This window comes from Dermatophagoides farinae, chromosome 9, assembly GCF_024713945.1.
Source record: "Dermatophagoides farinae isolate YC_2012a chromosome 9, ASM2471394v1, whole genome shotgun sequence".
Classification (NCBI taxonomy): Eukaryota; Metazoa; Arthropoda; class Arachnida; order Sarcoptiformes; family Pyroglyphidae; genus Dermatophagoides; species Dermatophagoides farinae.
This window is the reverse complement of record NC_134685.1, coordinates 1,050,266-1,068,791: the sequence shown is the minus strand read 5'-3', so window position 1 is coordinate 1,068,791 and position 18,526 is coordinate 1,050,266. Positions and strand designations below refer to the sequence as shown.

Here is an 18,526-nt window from a genome sequence, read left to right as displayed (position 1 = left end):
AATTGGAACACACACATACAACACGTGTAGTATAATTTTTTTTTATTTACGTTTAATATTTATATTTTTTTAAAAAAAAAAATTTCCATTCATTTTTTACTTCGAATCAATCTTGACAATAATGAATGTCCACTTAGATAGGCAATGGCACTTAAACCAGCCAAATATTTGATAGTTTGAAACATGTTCAATTTGAGAAAGAAACAAACATATAGTAGAAATATGGCTGCAACACTGCCATGGAATAATAATGCCGATAATGAAAATTGAAAATCCGATAAATTGATACCAATTTTGAACCACTAAATGAAAGAAACAAAAAAAAAGAAAATGTAGAATAATCATTATCAAATATCAAATGATACTTACTGCAACAAACAAACCAAGCAATGGTAATAATGCTAATATTGTGAAAAAATTCGATACCATTGCATGTGGACGTTTATCTTGTTCACGGAATATATGTTTAATTTCTGGTTTCGGTGAATATTCTTTACGATGCATAGTGGTAGCCAGTCCATTTGCTGATGATGATGATGAACCAAATTGTAGATTAATCATAACAATTTTCCAGCTTGTAGCTTCAATAATCAATGGATCACCAATATATAGATCCAATTGATATTTACCCGAAAGTTCATTAAAATCTTTTGAACGTGCTGGAAGATTTAGATCGACTTTATGAAAACCAGTTGAATCCAATTCCGAAACAAAAGTTATTTCTTGTTTAGTATCCATATGATAGAATCGAACAAATGACTGATGTACACGGACAGGTTTATCATTTTGGGAATCTTTTATCTGAAATTTCAATTGAATACGTTGCAGATAATCAACATCGATCAATTGATCCAATGATGTTGGATAAATGAGACTAGGAAAAAAATCGATTAATGATTGAATTTCAATGTAACCAACAACAAAAAAAAACTTACCCAAAAGTTTTCGTACCAACATCAGCATCCGTTATGGTCAATTCAGCATCATCAATTTTAATCTGTGTCAATACACTTAAACCGATTGTAATGCCGGTATTGCCAAGAATTCTTGAATCAGATTTTTGTGGTGAAACATTCACAGTTAACGTATAGAAACCAGATGCCAATGATAATGTACTTTTATCTTTGAAAAAATCATATGCAAACAATGTACTATCACCTTCGACTGATTTGAATTGAATATTCTTCATTATTGCATTGTTTTTATCTTTATTCAATGACAATGATGCACCGGTAACGGTTACCGGACCAACAGATTCACCAAGAACATTTGTTATTTTCAATGTCAGTACAGGATTATCATTTGCCGATAAAGAGGATGATCCAAATTTGGTAATCATATATGGAATGTGATATTTATTATTGGTGAATAATGCCAATGTTTCGATCACTTCGGATGCACCTTTCGGTGTGAGAACATATTTACGTGATAGGAAATAGTTTACAAATTTCATTGCCTGAGCTGCAGTTATACCAACGGATTTATTGACAGCGGTGGCCAATTGATAGACACCACGAATGACAGCCGATGAAACACCTAAACCACCTTCGAATTGAAGATATTTTCCATTCACTTCATCCGCTTGTACAATAACATCGGCCATCTTCTCAACGAATTGATTCTGATCCTGTGGTTTAGCAAATTTCGATGCCAATTGAAATGCTAATCCAGTATTCAATAATGTATCTTCACGTTTCAAGGCTTCAATTAATAATCGAGGAAATTTCGTTGAATCTAATGGTTTGCCCATATTTGCCAATGCTAATCCAGCACGATAAACATCCATAACGGTCAAATCATTTTTAATCAATGATTGTAATTTTGTGGCCAATTTTGTCGTATCCAATTGACAACCGGTAAGCAGTTTGGCGATCGATGTTTGATAATAAATCGATTCGATTGTTTCACCGGAATCTTTTTTGATATGATCACATATTTTCTGCGATTCAGATACCGATTTATCTAGATGAAATTTGAGATTAATATTGTAGTAAATATTGGCCAATGTATTTGCCGATAATGGTGTTTTTAATTCGATAATTTTTCGTAGTCGTAATTTATCACCATCCGTTAGACTGATTGTTGGTTCATGGTTACCATTGGCCAAGATCAATATAAACAAATGACCAACTAATAATAGGATGAATATAAATTGTCGGAATGACATTGTTTTCAATAACCGTCGATGACGATCGTTTTTTTTTTTCTCTTTCAATGAATCCTCGCCGGTAAATAGTCCACAACAATACTGAAAAAAAAATAGATTTTCCGAAATAATTTTACTCAAATACACGTGTCAACTTGGAATAAAATTTACTAGAAATTTTCCCCATTTATTCTTAAATGGATTACAAGCGACATCTATTGAATTAAAAATAAAAAATTTTTTTTTCTTCACAAAATTCGAGAAAAAAAAATATTCCGGAAAACAAACGATAAACTGTTTTATTTTTGTGGTAAACTAGAAATTCTAAAAATCAAATTCGTACATGATTGTGAATGTGAAGAACATTTGGCCATGATTTAATCCATAATATTTTGCAACAACTTATACTTCAAAGCCCCGAGTATTTCCTTAACACCATTGAATCTCTTCAATAATAATGAATGATCATCAATTCTAAACTAACCCCATAAACATTGATTGATTGATTTTCAATTTTCGATTTCAAAATTCAAATCGGGATCGATGATTCGGCTCAACAAAATTCGTTCATCACACACACACACATTCTTTTCCACTCTTTTTCTCTTTCACATCCATCCATCCATCCATCCACTCACATACACATTGCAGATTTGATGCTCTTGTAAGCAATAAATAATAAGTATAAGTATTTTTTTCAGCTAAAAATAAACTAAAACTAAACTGAGTAACGTATCATACACAAACACAAACACACACACTCTGATACACACGCCCGCAAATCATAATTTGTTTATCATCATCATCATCATCATTTGTTGATTATAGACCAGAAACAAAAAACACAAAGCAACAAGTGTAAATTCCAAAGACCTAGCTCAATTTTACTATAAGACTTGAGATATAAAATATGAATGTTGATGGTGTTCGATAAACGTATGTTGATTTAACCGTTTTTTTGTTCTAACTTTTTTCACGTTTTTTTTTTCGTTTTGTTTGCCAACAGTTGAACAGACATTCGAATCATATCTTGGTTCACATATTGATGATACATGATTCATCATGCATAATGTTGAATCGATTGATTGATTTTTTTTCCAATTTGAATTGTTGATTAATTTCATTCTTTGAGTTTATTTTTTTTGTGGTAAGTTTTTCTTGTTTCATTTCAAAAATTAATTTTTTTTGTTTTGTTTTGTTTTGGCTCATATTCTGGTGTATAGATATTTTTCATAATTTCATCCAGTTGAAAAACAACAACAACAAAAAGAAAATGGAACGAGAACCTGCGGATGGTTGTGATTTTGAGCCAAACATTGTTAATATCCAACGTACCGATGGTGATGGTATTGAAACAATGGATTTAAATGAAATGACAATTCTTGATCAACATCGTAATCATAATTCACATCATAATAATGGCATTATTGACCGTAATAATAATCATGAAATTAATAATCATTCATCATCAACATTGATCGATAATGAAATAGAAAATAATGGTCGAGAATCATCAAATGATAATAATAATAACGATGACGATGATGATATATCATATTTACGTTGTTCAAGCTTACAAACTGAAGACATACAACGTCGTCGACAACGACAAAATCAACGACAATCATCAGCCGGTTATCCAGGACTGGCATTCGGTTCACCAATGTATTCAAATACATTGTTTAAATTTAGCATTATTGCAAATGAGATCAAAGATTTGAAACAGAATCAATTGAAAAAGGTTTGTATTCAACACATACTGCATACATGAAAAATATGAATTTTTTTTTCAATTCAATAACTCGCTCGTAATTAGGTGTGTTTGTGTATGCATGTCTGTAAATTGTGTTTTCATCATCATCATCATCATCATATAACAATGACTTTTGTCTACGACAACAAAAAATTTGACAATCATCCTTTTTTTTTTGTTTGTTCCACAAGTCATCATCATCATGATGATGATGATGATGACAATGGCAAAAAAAAATATGTACAGACAAATTCCTATTGGTCATCATTCCAAATCGTGTGTTGTTCTGTTTTTATATTCATATTCATCATTTTTGTTTATTGTTGTTGTTGTTGTTGTCCTAATGATACATCACGACAAGAGTTGATGGGCAACTAAAACATAAAAATTATTATTATTAGTCACATAGGAGATATTTTAATTGATAGTTTAGTCAGTAATAAGTAGCCAACCTTTATTCTGTGCATGTGTGTGTGTGTGTGTGTGTAAATTAATGGTTTTTTTTTAAATATAAATCACAACACCTGTTGTTATTTAAATTATCATTTTATTTAGATTCTTAAATACTAGATGTCGTGCTTGAATCTATTGTATTAATTAATCCCCTTTTTGAAGATTTAGGATTCTCTCAATTCTCACTAACCCCGTATGTGTGTGTGTCTGTGTGATGTTTCAATGAATCATAGAATGAGAAACACACATGTATATTTTATTTATTTGGCGATTCATTCATTCATCATTTGTTTTTAATGCTGCTAGATTCATTCATTCATTCATTCATTTTATATAAATTCAGGATTCAACCTTCAAAATAATAATAATCACACACACACACACAGACACACTGTGTGTTTTATTTAAATGGGGCCACCGCCTTTTTAAATGTGTGTGTTTGTGTGTGTGTGATATGTGTGGTTCATCATATATATAATGTATATATGGATTCGTTTCACATCTGGCCATATCATCATCATCATCATCATCAGTTAGGTTAGGTTATGTTTTTTTTCAAAATATGGTCGTGTCTGTGTGTGTATATTGTGTGTGTGTGTGTGTTGGGTTTTAAGTGGTAGGATCCAATGCGGCTGCTTTCCCTCAAATAAAAAAAAATGTATATGAGCTTCGAGGACAATCAAACTCTTGACTACTATCAATGTGTGTGTGTGTGTATGTTTTTATTCCCATTTTTATTTTCAAAATTGTAATTTTTGTTTCTAGTTTTTCAATTTTGGCGTGGCTTTTTTCTTCTTCTTCTGATGATGATGATTCAGGATATTCATCATTGACGATAATGTTACCAACTAACTAACTAACCAACCAACCACTACAATCATTATCATTAAAAAAATAGTGGATCCTGAATTGCACAACTACCTGTTCTCTTGTTGTTGTTGTGTTTTCTGGTGTTCTGTTCTTGTATTTGAACGACATTTCTTCCTATTGATGATAATAATGATATGATGATGATGATGATCTTTAATGTTGCTGCTGTAAAAAAAAACTTGTGTTCCCGGTATCCATAGGTACAATTTTTTTTTCTATAGTTGATGGTGGTGGTGGTGTTAAATAAAACAACGAAAAACAACAGAAATTTGATTTCGGGTTTGGTCATGTTTTCATCGTTGTTGTTGTTGTTGTTCCAAACAATAGTGCAAACATAGTGTCCATACATAAATACAAGTCATTCCAGAATTTGTCGCCTATATTTCTTGATTGTAGTGGTGTTGTTGTTGTTGTTGGTGGTGTTGGTTTGATTGTTGTCTTTTTCAAGTTATTTTGCATATATAAATTTGTTGTGTGTGTGTGATAACGATATATCTATTTGAAAAAAACGACTGTTATCATCATCTAAATTATCATCATCGTCGTTGTCGTCGTCGAAATCACTGGTTTCTTGAATTTTTTTTTTGTTGTTGTAGTTGTTCACACTTGGTTCGTTTGAAATTGCATCTTCAGTGTTGTGTATGTGTGTACGTTTGTCTGTTTATAAATGTGATCATCATTCCATTGATTAATTCATTCCGTATTTCGGGAACACTTTGATCCATTCCTCTTCTAATACTGCCACCACCAAATTACAATTTGGGACCAAATTGATTTATATATTTGTTTTGTTTTTGTTTTTCATCTGAAAACATCATTTTCAATTTGTAATTCTTTGTTGAATAAAATTGTATCAACAAACAAATTTTGCATCTTTTCAATTGAATTGAATCAAAAAACAAAAAAACAAAAAGCAAAAAAAATGGCCAATCAAGGTTCATTGTTGGATGTGTTGAAGAAAAAAATGCGATCCATGAAAGAGGATCTTGAAGCAAGTCAAGAAGCGGCACAAGAAAATCATCAAAAATATCAGGTTGAAAAACGTCGCCGTGAAGAAGTAAGTTTTTTCGTTTTTCACTTTTTTTTTTGTTTGCCACATTCATTTTATTTCGAATCGAATTGTTCCATAAAACATGTGTGAACCATCGAAAAAAAACAATCGATTATTATTGTGAATGTTTTGACCGAATGATTCAGTCAGTATTTTCTTTTTTTTGCATATTCTTATCTCCAATCAACCATTATATTGATATATGCGGATTATCCAATGTTTTTTTTTTGTTTTTGTTTTAACGAGGAGCGGATTTGACATTCTAATCAATGATATGATGATTGGGTGCGGTTTAATGTTTTTTTTTTCTTTGATTATACCATTTTATTGTGTGTGTGTGTGTGCATTATTCGTTTGATTTCAACAAACGACTTTATTTTATCCGATTGCAACAGTTTTTTTTGTTTGTTTGTTAAATTCCAAACAAAAAACAAATTTTAGATCAATTTGATTGAAATCAAAAGTTTTTGTTTTTTTTTTTTTTTTTTTTTGGTCATTTGTTGATGATGTGATGAAAATTTGAAAATTTATTACATTGAAAAACATACGAGAGCAAGCACCCAATCAATAATTCAAAACAATTTTTTTTCAAATGAAATTTTTCTCTTTCTCTCTCTCTCTCTTTCTATGAAAATATGTTTATGACGCAAAACAAAAAAAAAAAAAAAATGAAATTTATAGGCCGAATCCGAAGTATCAACATTAAATCGTCGTATACAAATGATTGAAGATAATCTGGAAAAAACTGAAGAACGTTTACGTATAACGATGATGAAATTAGAGGAAGCACAACAAGCAGCGGATGAAAGTGAACGTATTAGAAAAACATTGGAAACAAAAACCAATATGGAAGATGATCGTATATCATTTTTGGAGGCACAATTAACACAGGCACGACAGATTGCTGAAGAATCGGATAAAAAATATGAAGAGGTAAGAAAGGTCACCATACATACACATATACACATACACAGGTCAAAAAATAAAACACACGCACAAAAAAAATGAAAAATTTGGTATACAAATCCATTTCGGATGCCCAGAAAAAAATCAAATCCAATCAATAATCAATTTCCTTGTTTCGTTTCCGTTTTTTTTTTTACTTTTTTATTTTTAGTATATGAAAGCGATGACTATGTCATGATCTGATCTATGATGTTTTGTCGTTTTTCCTTGTTATTGTTGGTCAAAAAAAAAAATTGTCATTGTTTTTTCATTCATTTATCATTATCGTTTTTTTTTGTTGTCTTCCTCATAATTAAAAAGAAAATTTGAATAATAAATATTTAATGTTGAAATAAAACAAAAAAAATTATCATTTCAATTTTAATTAATAAATTGATTGATTGATTGATCGGAGTTTATTCATTGATCAAATAAAAAATAATGCTGCCAATGTGGTGTCAATCAGTCTGCTGAGTCAGTCAGTCAGTCAGTCAGTCCGTCAGTGTGAGTGTTATGTACCAAATCCGGATCGATTCTATTCTATAGGTTCATTATTAATCAGTTTGTCACTTTAGGTTTATCTCTGTGTATTTTTATCTTTAAATAATTATCCGTAATGGGCATGGATTTGACATTTTTTTGTGTGTGTGTGTGTGTTGATGATCTGTGGATGTGAATGTGTTTATTATGAATTGAAATTAATTAATTTTTTTTAATGAATTGAAAATTTTTCAAAGATGGCTCGAAGAATTGCCATGCTTGAAGCTGATCTTGAACGTGCCGAAGAACGTGCTTCGAAAAATGAAAGGTTTGTTGTTCATTGATTTCAATGGTGAATGATGATAATTTTTGTTTTTTGAATAGCAAAGCTGCCGAATTAGAAAGTGAATTGAGGATTGTTGGTAATAATCTAAAATCATTGGAAGCAAATGAAGAAAAAGCCCATACACGTGAACAAACATACGAGAATCGTATTAAAATGCTTTCGGCAAAACTTAAAGAGGTTAGATGGCAATGAATGAATGAATGATTTAAATTTTAAAATTTTCTTCACTTTATATATCATATAATAATTAGGCTGAAACACGTGCCGAATTGACTGAACGTACTGTTCAAAAACTACAATCAGAAGTTGATCGTCTTGAAGAAGATTTATCTGGTGAACGTGAAAAATCTCAACTACTACAAGAAGAAGTGGAAACAACATTAAAAGATATTCAGGCTATTTAATGATTACATTTCAATTACCTGCCATTCACCGCCACCACCACCACCACCACCTTAAATTACACATTACTTTTTCACAAATTAAAATGAATCAATCAATCATTTGGAAGACAGGATAAAGGTGAAACCGTAGCTTGAACATATAAAATTATTATTCATTCCGGCAATTTTTGGAACAAAAAAAAAACATGAAACTTTACCACATTCTCGACATTGTAACATTTCCAGAATGACAAACAAACAAAAAAAATTTGGACCAAGAAAAATTTTTATCAATCTCATGATTTCAACACATACACACCCACACACAAAAAAAAAAAAAAATTACTATCGATATCTATATTCCTTCATCATCGACTTTCAACAATCGATATTCCAAAATTTTTTCCCACATATTTATTATTATTTTCCCGGTTAATATTATTTGTTTATTTTAGAATTGACAAATGAAAAAAAAAAAAATTTTTTTGATGGATAAATAAAATAAATGAATTGATTAATGTATTCATTTCAATATTATCTTATCTTCCACGAAAACTACGACCTCTAGATCCTCTTCCACCACCACGAGATGAATATCCACCTCTTCCTGTTCCTCGACCACCACCACGAGATGAATGTCCACCTCTTCCTATTCCTCGACTACCACGACTATTATTGCCACCACGGCCACTACCTCCTCGTCCATTATAATGATGGGGATAACCGCCACGATCACCACCACTGCCACCATTTTGTGATTGATTAAAACTTCGTGAATAATTTTGTATAGCTTCAACGACGTTATGTAATTCAGGTGAACACCATAAACAACCAAGAAAATCGGTCATACCACTTTCTTTTCGTAATTTTTCCGATTGATATTTGATCATCAAATAATTTGATTGACATGATTGACATCGTTGACGATCGATAGCCACTTTGGATGCACCTTTAAATAATGTCATCGAAAATGTACAATTATTACAAAGAAATTTCCAATTAGGTCCAGATCCTTGATCCAATATTAATTGGCCACTGTAATTACATGCATGACATGGACCAAGTGTATTTCGATGCATAGAAAAACTACAATCATCATTTGTACAACGATAACAACCCATTGATTTGGCCATATCTTCAAATGGTGGATTATTGTAGCAATTGGGGCAGAATATAAAATTTTTTTGTCCACTAAAATAAAGCAGATCAAAATCATCAATGGGACATTGTACTTCTTTGTAGGTTTTAATGCTTCCATTGCCCGGTAGATTGTATGCTTCATTACAAATGGCACATACTAATCTTTCTGGTTTGGTTTCTATCAATTTCATATAACGTTTACATTTTCCACATCTAAAAAACAATAGAAAAAAAATCCATTATCAAAATAGATTGAAAAGATAGATTGATTTAACATACTTTGAAAATGGTTTACCCGTTTCAACTAAAGATGTAAAATTTTTGGAAAAAAGTTCATCCATAAGATGAATTGTTTCAATGAAACGTAAAAATTTTCCACGATAATAATCAATATTTTTCTGCAATACAATTTCAAAATCGGCTAAACCTTTGGCTATTTGATTCAATTCTTTTTCCATGTCTGAACGAATATTCGATGATACTAGATCATTATCGATCCTACGATAACCATGTACCAAAAGTATGCCCAATTTTGTCGGTATCAATTGTCGTCCGTTGGAAATTTTTACATAATTTCTTTGACAAATATTATTTATATGTGTCGGTATTGATGCATCTGTGCCGATACCATGTTTTTCCATCAATGAAATTAATTCCGCTTCAGATAGATAACTTGGTGCCTGCGTCACATGATTGTTGATTTTTATTTCTGATATCAGAATTTCATCATTTTCCTTCAATAGTGATGGTATAGATTTTTCATTCAATGCCGAACCTTTTGGTAGAAATTTTGTAAAACCAGGATGTTTTAATTCCGAACACGACGTTCGAAATGATTGAGATCCAATTTCAGCTATGACAGTGACAACATCATGAATCATATCGGTCGATAGTGTAGCCATAAAATGACGTGTAATGTATTCATAAACACGCCAACCATCACCACCAAGTTCTGCTGGCGTGGCCGCTTTCATTGGCGTAATCGGTGGATGATCACCGGCATCATGTCCAGAACGAGGTGGTGAAAATCCTTGGCTCAATAAATCACGAACATCAGGTCCCCAAACATTATTAAATCTTTGTGATTCTAATACGTGGGTAAAATCAAAATTTTTCGGATATAATGTTGTTTCTGTTCGAGGATAACTAATGTAACCCTGAGTATAAAGGCGTTCGGCAATCTGCATGGCTGTATGTGGACCAATACCAAGTTTAGCGCTAGCCACTTTCAATAATTCAACCGTATTCAATGCTTTTGGTTTACCAGTTGTTTTTGTTGTTTTTTTGATCGATACAATTTTTCCACGTCTAACATCTTTAAGTGAATTATGAATTTGTTTAATTTTTCCATTATTAAATTCTGGTTCACCCATCCATTCCATCGTAAGGTATTCACGAGAAAAATTGACAGGTGCAACAACGGCCGACATTGTCCAATATGGTTGTGGTTTAAATGATTCAATGTCATCATGACGTTGTACACAGAATCCTAAAGTTGGCACCTGACACGGACCATATGATACGAGCGTACTATCAAGATCACCATATTTTCCCTTTTCGGCAGAAATTATTATTGATTGATTTCTTTTTGAAATTAAAAAATTCTAACTCACTTGAAAATATCTAGTCTGATAACGTGTAAATGAGCAGCCAACAATTAAATCAAGTTCTTGTCGAGCAGTAACAGAAAGAGCTTCCAATTTGTTTGGTAGACGAAGATTATTAAATGCATCTAGAATATCTTTTTGTGTGATGGCACTGAAATATGCTCGAAAAACAGTCTGAAATAATTAGTGAATTTCATTGGATTCAAGTTTCACTTGAAAACATTTACCTGAGGATTTCGGAATGAAATGTTCATGACACCTGAAATGGTATCAATAACTTCGAAGCATATATTTTCACCTTCTTTGTCACAATCAAGCCACAGGACAAGAAATCTACAACCACGAGCCTTACACAAAAAAATAATAAGCCAAATTTATGGTTATAATAATAACTCACCTCTTTCTGTAGAAAATTGACCAATTTCATTTTCGGATTAGCTTCGACACGTACAATTTTGGCTGAATATAATCCTACCGGATCACTGGTATCCCAATTCTTGAAACGTCTTTCAAAATCAGCCGTATAAACATGGCCACAAACCGATGTAAATTTGAACAAAACATTTTGTCCATAAAATATGCCTTTATATTCATGAACTGGACAAGCGGCATTTTTTCTTGTTGTCATATTTCCATTAGATAATATCTGCGCCAATGATTGAGCCAATGAAGGCTTCTCGGCAATCATCAATACCGACATTATCGTTTTGATTTGAAAAATAAAAATTCAAAATATTCTAAAACTTTAGATTTGAATTTCTAAATTCAAGTCATTTTTATTATTGTTACAACAACACAAAGAATCGAATACAACTATTGATATCCAAGTGATCATTGTTGTGTGTAAATTGTGTGTGTGTGTATCATGTGGTGTTCTGTGTTGTAAAGAATTAAAATTCTTCAAAAGATTTTTTTTTTTTTTTTGACGATGAATTCTTCAAGATTTCTTAGGTTTGAATGACCATTCTATTATTAATTATTTTAATTAATTTTTTTTATTATTATTAAAGGCTTGCTTCATCATCGTCGGCAAAGTATGGCCATTTTATGACAACAATATCACCGAAAATTACTAGGAAACCATTGGCTTTGATTGTATCGGCTACAAATGAAAATTTATCAAAACAAATTATTCGATTACCGGAAAAACACCGTGAAACTTTTGCCGGCGATAATGGAGCTGAGAATAATAAATTGCCTATATTAGATTTCCATCCATCTACTCACCCTTTATATTGTGCTGCATTATCATTACATTTGATGATCAATTCAAATGCTACGATTTCAATTGAAAATTTCATAAATCCATTGATTACTTGGAATCCTAAATATAATAATGATAAAATTATAATTCAATCACCATTTTCTAAACAAAATGAACCAATTATTTGTCCAACAACGATGAATAATGTATCAACAGAAAAACGTGCCGATTATTATAAACACAAAGATCCGAATCGTTTCACTCATCTAACCTGGGTACGACATCGTAAAATGAAAAAACATCAACGAAAAAAATGGCGAAAAAAGAATTTAGCCATGATTAAACGTCGTATACTTGAAAGAAATATTGCCAAGGAAAAACAATTTCGTGCCGAAATTTTGGCACAAATCAAAGAAGCCGAAGAATTTGATCCACAATCATATGTACAGAATATTTTGTATACAATCGATAATGTTCCACAGGCCGAAACAAAACAACAAAGATATGAACGTTATATGGATTTGATACGAAAAAATCGTCAACAAACACATCTTACTATGCCTAAATTTGAAAAAATTGATTGAGAAAAAAAAAATATTTGTTTGTAATTAAATAAAAAAAAAATTACTAGTTAATCCAATTTTCGCTATAATATATATCGTTTCATGCACAGACACATATTTTCACTCACTTCAAAAACCTTTCACCGACAGATGGCGCTGAAAGCATTCTCAAAAAGCACTGCTCAAAGGCATTTCCTACTGTTGGATGTATACATACAGACACTAATTGGCTTACTCTTTTATATATAGTATGATGATAAATATGATGATCATTCAAAATTCAAAAAAAAACACGAAAAGTGTTATAGCGAATCATACAGCGTTAAGCGAGTTTTTAGCCCTTAATATAGAATGTAACATTGTTAAAAAAACAGCGTTATATCGAATCAGCACTAAACGGGGTTTAACTGTACTTGAGTGGTATGTGTACGCGATGGTTGGCACATACTATATTTTAATATAAAAATACTCGCGGTAATATCCAACAATATATCAGAACGATTATCAGTCATAACGATTTTTAAATGTTTTTTTTTGATAAAAAAAATAATATTTTCGTATGGAACTAAAGAGCCGCATCTTCACATCCAAAGAGCCGCAGGTTGCCGACCTCTGTCCTAGACTAATTAAAGGACCTTGGACACCAAAAGTAATAATCACAAATTTTACTTATTTCAATAATTTAATTGTGTTTTGTAGGAGGATGAAAAAATCGTGGAATTGGTCAAAAAATATGGCCCAAAAAAATGGACAATCATAGCGAAATATTTGGACGGTCGAATCGGTAAACAATGTCGTGAAAGGTGGCATAATCATCTGAATCCCGATATTGTGAAATCTGCATGGACTGATCAGGAAGAACGAACGATCATACAAGCACATACTATACATGGCAATCAATGGGCAAAGATTGCCAAGCTATTACCCGGTCGAACTGATAATGCAATCAAAAATCATTGGAATTCTACATTGAAACGTAAAGCTCAAGCTATGAAAGAAGGTATCCCATTTGCCGAATTCAAGAAACGTATTAAAAAGAAAAAGACTTCAACTTTAACAACAACAACAACAACTAGTCCTATGGTAATAAACACTATTCTTAAATCGATAAAAACTAATCAGCTGTTTATTTTTTCGGCAGAAAAAAGTCGTCACATCAACGTTGATTTATTCGATCACAAATGTGCCGAATAACAACAACAATAATGAAACAAACGCTGTAAATAGTACGTCAAATACCGACGACGATTTAAATGATTTTAGCGATCTTTTCGATTCGAGCCAAAGAGAAATGCTTGAATGTGAACTATCCGAAATACAGGATGTTAATGATCTTGTTTCAGCCATCAAATCATCACCATTACGTAGTTTGATGATTTCACCCACTAAAAATTCAACCCTGATCAATGAAGATGATCATCAACAACGAATCAACACTGATGCTAGCTGCTATATTGATGCATTCAGTAGTGGATATCAAACACAGCCAGACATGTCGAATGTTTCATCATTCATTTCGCCAATCAAAATGAATATGACTGATAATGGTGAACATCAATCGTCAGGAAAAAAACCATTCACTCCGTTACAATTTGATACGCCCATATCATCTAAAGTTATTACGAATTCAATATCAACACCATACCTCTATACACCACCATCACAATCGGATCATTCGATTATGATGATTAAATCGAAAAATAAAGAGGTAACCTTCATGTGTGTGGTTCCATTTTCTTGTTTAATTCTGTAATTATTTTAGAATGTTTCACCTTTAAAAACAACGATGAATCATGGTCGATTAAATCGAAATAAACAGTATGCAATGATGGATGTAATGCTAAGTAACAGTAGCAACCCATTCATCAATTCAGGTGTTCGTTCGCCGACCACAGAAACGAATGAAAAAATACAAATCGAATCGAATAGCGAGGAAATTTTATTTGAAACACCGGTAAGATTTTTCCATAATAATATATTCTAATTCTGATTGACATGACCACCATTTGTTCAGAGTAAATCATTCATTCAGGATGATCAATTATTCTCGCCACAATCATCATTCGTCATATCGACAATATCACCCAATAAATGTATGTCACCCGGTGTGGGAACATTCTTGAAAAAGCAACCAGCAGTATTAACAGTCAACAAGAATATCCTCCATACATCACCAACAGTAGCCAATAATAATAACAATGGTATTATTAGTCAAATGGGACCACCACCATCATCATCATTGATTGGCAATAAAACAGAAGGTCAATTGAACAGTAGTACACCATACTCGATGGCTATCGATAACAATAATGCATCGATAATGGACAATGGACATAATGATGGTTATATACCATTGACACCAATGTCTAATATTTCTGTGATATCCAATCCATTCGAATCCAATAATCAAGATATTGTAAGTATCAACACATTCATCATTTCATCAATAATTAACCATTTTTCGATTCAAATCTTTGATTTATTTTAAACGTTATGCTTTTAATTTTTTTCTCAATTTTATTATACAACAAACACTTTAGTCATATATAAATAATCAAATGCATAGTGTTGGGGAAGGGTTAGCAGCCAAACAATTATTGGAACATCATAATAATGTTCCAATGTCATTGCCATTGACAAACGATAATGATTCATTTAATAATGACTATAATTATAATTATGTAATATCTGATGATGATAGTAGCAATAATGACAACAGCCAATAATAACATAAATACAGATAGTTTCAATACAATCCATTATAATAATAATAATACAACAACCCTATTGACCAATCAAAACCATGATCAAATTAGATTAATCAAATCTACAACGACATCATTGAATGGACAATCCATTGATTGTAAGTTTTGGTTTTTTCTTGTTTTTGTTTTGTTTCGGCACCAGCAATATATATCAGTTTTGTTTTTATTTTTGCACAATCACACACATTGAATTGTCCTTTCAATGCACACAAGGGTTGCACATTCTAATTTTTGATCGGTTTTCAAGCAAACTTGATGATGATTCCTTTCCTCAACACTATGTATCCAGACAAAAAAGTTTCATTTCCTTCACCATAAGTGTCTTGCTTTTTTGCACTGCATGTCTCACCTGTATGTTCAATTAGAGATGATTCTAACTATTGATCTATTCTCATCATTAAATAGACGCAAAACGTGAATCAATCAGTGGAACCAAATACATCGACAATAATTACATTGACAATGCCATCATCGTCAGTGGACACAACAGCTTATTACCCCATACAATTGGTCAATATGGGACCGGAAATCCCATTTCAAACTGCAGCAATACCAGAATCGGACACAACAACCGAACCTCGACCAAAGAAGCCATTGTACATCTTACCAAAGATGACCAATACTACCAGCAGCGAAACAGCAGCAACATTCACAAGAACATTACCGAGCAGAGTTCGTCGTCGACGAAAACTTCGTACGACAAGATCTCGAATGCGTCTTTTTTCCTCGAACCAAGTCAATTCGGAATCAGAAACAACCATGGCAATCAGTCCGATCACATCGGACAACGAATCGAACATGGAACTGAAACATTCCAGCAATATTGTGGCCAACAACAACCAATGGTTTTTATTGGCAACCGGACAAACAGCCGCACAGAAAGAGGTGACGAAACAAGCGCGAATTTTTCTTCAATCGAAAAACAATGTTCCTCTTCATTGTTTACCGGAACAACGACGTACACCGATCGCTCCCTTCTTCGTATGAACTGTCACAACAAAAAACAGTAAAATCATTCGATAATAATTATCAACTGACGAAATACATTTGAAATTTTCAAATGAATCACTCGAATCGATTTTTTTACTTTGAATTAATCACACATCAAACAAACTTTGAAGAATATTTTTCTCTTGTTTTTTTCATTATATATTGTTTTCATATTTTTTTCTTGCCCATTTTTTTAAACATTCTTTACCTTTAATAAAAACGAAATTCTTTTCAAATTTTCGATAAAATCCTGGTTCATATGGTGAAAGTTATTCAACCATCATATGAATGCACGCAGTTAGTAATTCTAAACATTGTTTTGCTGATTGAAAAAAACAAATGAAATTTTTTTTTTATTTTGATGAAATTAATCAAATCAAAATATATATTGTATACACGAAAACTAAAATATGGAATTTGAAGTTATTTTTAGAAGCAACGATTTCTATTGTGATTATTAATAATTAAACAATTTTGAGCAGCAATAAATTCACTTTCACGTGTGTTATCTACAACACATCGTTGTTGTTTAGATTTCCAAATAATTGGTCAATTTAACCAAACCAAATAGCCAGTTGTAGAGTTACGATTTTCTCGATCACCACCAAGATCAGCATCGGAATAAGCACTGAACGATAAAGATGAAGAACCACCAAATTTTAGCTTATAATCAATAGTACCTTTTAAATACGTTTGACAATTTTGATTGTTGTACTATTGGGCTTTTCCAGAAATAGAATATCTGGTCTATAGAAATTCTACCCATTTGGGAAAAATAGGAAATAATCAAAAATGATTTACTCAATATCCAGTCAATAAACAGCGTTACCATACAAATCCACTGATGATGATGATGACGATGATGTGCATGCATGCTGCAGCAAAATATATATGGGAACAAAGTTTATGAATGACACAAAAACCACGAAAAAATTTACTTCCACATTTAAAACAACACACACACACCAAGAATCCACACTCGTGTTCTCTCTTTCGATCAACTCGGTTGATTTTCATTGTTTAAATATGTCAATAAATTTTTTTCAATCATCCGGAGTACATTCTTTACCAATCAATCAGAATGTCAAATAATTACATGAATATTGCTTATTCGATAGCAAATTCCCATCAAGAATTTCAGGCACTGGACTTCATAAAAACCAGGCATGTTAAATGAAATGTACAATGTTTGATATATTCAATATATCCTTTTTTATTTTTATTTTAGTTAATAATGATTGTGAATTATTATATTCCATTTTTTTGTGTTTGTTCATAGGTTTCAACAATATTTCTACCTCATTCTTATGATGATTGTGACAATGGTTTGATTAAAAATACTTGAAAAAAAGTTTTAAAGAATACTTTTATAAATAATAATTTTTGCTACCAATATATAAACTTTACAAAATATTAATTTCTTTAGCCTCTACAAAGAAGAATTGGCCAAACTATCAAAGAAAAAAAAATATAAAAGCCCGTATGGCATGAAGCGAAAATCATGGTGTGAACATATTTCAAATTTCACCACCAGACCTATTTTCCATGATATCGTGGAAGGGTTTAGGCCCAAAATTTCATATAAATTGCTGAAATCAGCATCTGTGTCTAGAACACAAATCAAAAATAAAATGAAACAGATCAACTGGATCAACTGTCCCGTCAAAGTCAAATAGGAATTTTCCTTGAAGGGTAAAGGAATCCAAGTATGTTCTAAGATAAATTATTGGAACGAAAATTGAATACAATTCAAATATCGAAAAGTAATATTGGCTTAATTTGTCTAAAAAAATCTGTTAATCGTGGACAATGGTAAAAAGAAGAGGATAA

General features: G+C 31.7%; 5 protein-coding genes across 12 annotated transcripts; 3 read left to right on the top strand and 2 right to left on the bottom strand.

The window, feature by feature from the left end:
• Positions 1-25: 25 nt before the first annotated feature.
• OstDelta (oligosaccharide transferase delta subunit) lies at positions 26-2,266 on the bottom strand. The gene is made up of 3 exons (XM_047061286.2): positions 936-2,266; positions 370-874; positions 26-302 (listed from the first exon to the last, which is right to left on the bottom strand). Exons 1-3 carry the CDS (start codon positions 2,165-2,167, stop codon positions 90-92), a joined length of 1,950 nt encoding a protein of 649 aa, XP_046917242.2. The 5' UTR covers positions 2,168-2,266; the 3' UTR covers positions 26-89.
• Positions 2,267-2,448: 182 nt separating this feature from the next.
• On the top strand, positions 2,449-8,951 carry LOC124497627 (uncharacterized). 3 transcript variants are annotated; one of them, XM_075734343.1, is made up of 7 exons: positions 2,449-3,082; positions 3,153-3,293; positions 3,370-3,887; positions 6,955-7,206; positions 7,956-8,026; positions 8,083-8,221; positions 8,296-8,951. In XM_075734343.1, the coding sequence occupies exons 3-7, from the start codon at positions 3,420-3,422 to the stop codon at positions 8,446-8,448; spliced, it is 1,083 nt and encodes a 360-aa protein (XP_075590458.1). In that variant the 5' UTR covers positions 2,449-3,082; positions 3,153-3,293; positions 3,370-3,419; the 3' UTR covers positions 8,449-8,951. The 3 variants fall into 3 exon arrangements, with proteins under 3 accessions (XP_075590458.1, XP_075590459.1, XP_046917253.1); XM_075734344.1 differs by having other exon boundaries at positions 2,509-3,082; positions 3,153-3,290; XM_047061297.2 differs by lacking the exons at positions 2,449-3,082; positions 3,153-3,293; positions 3,370-3,887 and adding an exon at positions 4,951-6,279.
• Top3beta (DNA topoisomerase 3-beta) lies at positions 8,788-11,989 on the bottom strand. 2 transcript variants are annotated; one of them, XM_047061280.2, is made up of 6 exons: positions 11,572-11,989; positions 11,402-11,521; positions 11,181-11,348; positions 9,847-11,120; positions 9,071-9,780; positions 8,788-9,028 (listed from the first exon to the last, which is right to left on the bottom strand). In XM_047061280.2, exons 1-6 carry the CDS (start codon positions 11,872-11,874, stop codon positions 8,967-8,969), a joined length of 2,637 nt encoding a protein of 878 aa, XP_046917236.1. In that variant the 5' UTR covers positions 11,875-11,989; the 3' UTR covers positions 8,788-8,966. The 2 variants fall into 2 exon arrangements, with proteins under 2 accessions (XP_046917236.1, XP_046917235.1); XM_047061279.2 differs by having other exon boundaries at positions 8,788-9,780.
• An 18-nt stretch (positions 11,990-12,007) lies between these two features.
• LOC124497626 (uncharacterized) lies at positions 12,008-13,013 on the top strand. The gene is made up of 2 exons (XM_047061295.2): positions 12,008-12,125; positions 12,185-13,013. Exons 1-2 carry the CDS (start codon positions 12,103-12,105, stop codon positions 12,960-12,962), a joined length of 801 nt encoding a protein of 266 aa, XP_046917251.1. The 5' UTR covers positions 12,008-12,102; the 3' UTR covers positions 12,963-13,013.
• Positions 13,014-13,162: 149 nt separating this feature from the next.
• On the top strand, positions 13,163-16,932 carry LOC124497616 (uncharacterized). 5 transcript variants are annotated; one of them, XM_075734340.1, is made up of 7 exons: positions 13,163-13,415; positions 13,513-13,590; positions 13,641-14,024; positions 14,083-14,649; positions 14,704-14,895; positions 14,956-15,357; positions 16,112-16,932. In XM_075734340.1, exons 3-7 carry the CDS (start codon positions 13,932-13,934, stop codon positions 16,691-16,693), a joined length of 1,836 nt encoding a protein of 611 aa, XP_075590455.1. In that variant the 5' UTR covers positions 13,163-13,415; positions 13,513-13,590; positions 13,641-13,931; the 3' UTR covers positions 16,694-16,932. The 5 variants fall into 5 exon arrangements, with proteins under 5 accessions (XP_075590455.1, XP_046917239.1, XP_075590454.1 ...); XM_047061283.2 differs by lacking the exon at positions 16,112-16,932 and adding an exon at positions 15,482-15,798 and having other exon boundaries at positions 13,352-13,590; XM_075734339.1 differs by having other exon boundaries at positions 13,355-13,590; positions 14,956-15,283; positions 16,134-16,932.
• The last annotated feature ends 1,594 nt before the right edge of the window (positions 16,933-18,526 follow it).

What these genes read in the sequence shown, in the direction of transcription:
- OstDelta (XM_047061286.2), bottom strand. Translation starts at nt 2,167, where the DNA reads ATGTCATTCCGACAATTTATATTCATCCTATTATTAGTTGGTCATTTG. An exon ending in GTTGGTACGAAAACTTTTGG is followed by an intron (nt 875 to 935) that starts GTAAGTTTTTTT and finishes TTTTTTTCCTAG; the next exon opens with TCTCATTTATCCAACATCAT. An exon ending in TGCTTGGTTTGTTTGTTGCA is followed by an intron (nt 303 to 369) that starts GTAAGTATCATT and finishes TCTTTCATTTAG; the next exon opens with TGGTTCAAAATTGGTATCAA.
- LOC124497627 (XM_075734343.1), top strand. Translation starts at nt 3,420, where the DNA reads ATGGAACGAGAACCTGCGGATGGTTGTGATTTTGAGCCAAACATTGTT. An exon ending in AACAGAATCAATTGAAAAAG is followed by an intron (nt 3,888 to 6,954) that starts GTTTGTATTCAA and finishes TGAAATTTATAG; the next exon opens with GCCGAATCCGAAGTATCAAC. An exon ending in CGGATAAAAAATATGAAGAG is followed by an intron (nt 7,207 to 7,955) that starts GTAAGAAAGGTC and finishes AATTTTTCAAAG; the next exon opens with ATGGCTCGAAGAATTGCCAT.
- Top3beta (XM_047061279.2), bottom strand. Translation starts at nt 11,874, where the DNA reads ATGTCGGTATTGATGATTGCCGAGAAGCCTTCATTGGCTCAATCATTG. An exon ending in TTTCATTCCGAAATCCTCAG is followed by an intron (nt 11,349 to 11,401) that starts GTAAATGTTTTC and finishes TAATTATTTCAG; the next exon opens with ACTGTTTTTCGAGCATATTT. An exon ending in ATCAGACTAGATATTTTCAA is followed by an intron (nt 11,121 to 11,180) that starts GTGAGTTAGAAT and finishes TCTGCCGAAAAG; the next exon opens with GGAAAATATGGTGATCTTGA.
- LOC124497626 (XM_047061295.2), top strand. Translation starts at nt 12,103, where the DNA reads ATGAATTCTTCAAGATTTCTTAG. An exon ending in AATTCTTCAAGATTTCTTAG is followed by an intron (nt 12,126 to 12,184) that starts GTTTGAATGACC and finishes TTATTATTAAAG; the next exon opens with GCTTGCTTCATCATCGTCGG.
- LOC124497616 (XM_047061282.2), top strand. Translation starts at nt 13,501, where the DNA reads ATGGAACTAAAGAGCCGCATCTTCACATCCAAAGAGCCGCAGGTTGCC. An exon ending in AAGGACCTTGGACACCAAAA is followed by an intron (nt 13,591 to 13,640) that starts GTAATAATCACA and finishes TGTGTTTTGTAG; the next exon opens with GAGGATGAAAAAATCGTGGA. An exon ending in AAATTTTATTTGAAACACCG is followed by an intron (nt 14,896 to 14,955) that starts GTAAGATTTTTC and finishes CCATTTGTTCAG; the next exon opens with AGTAAATCATTCATTCAGGA.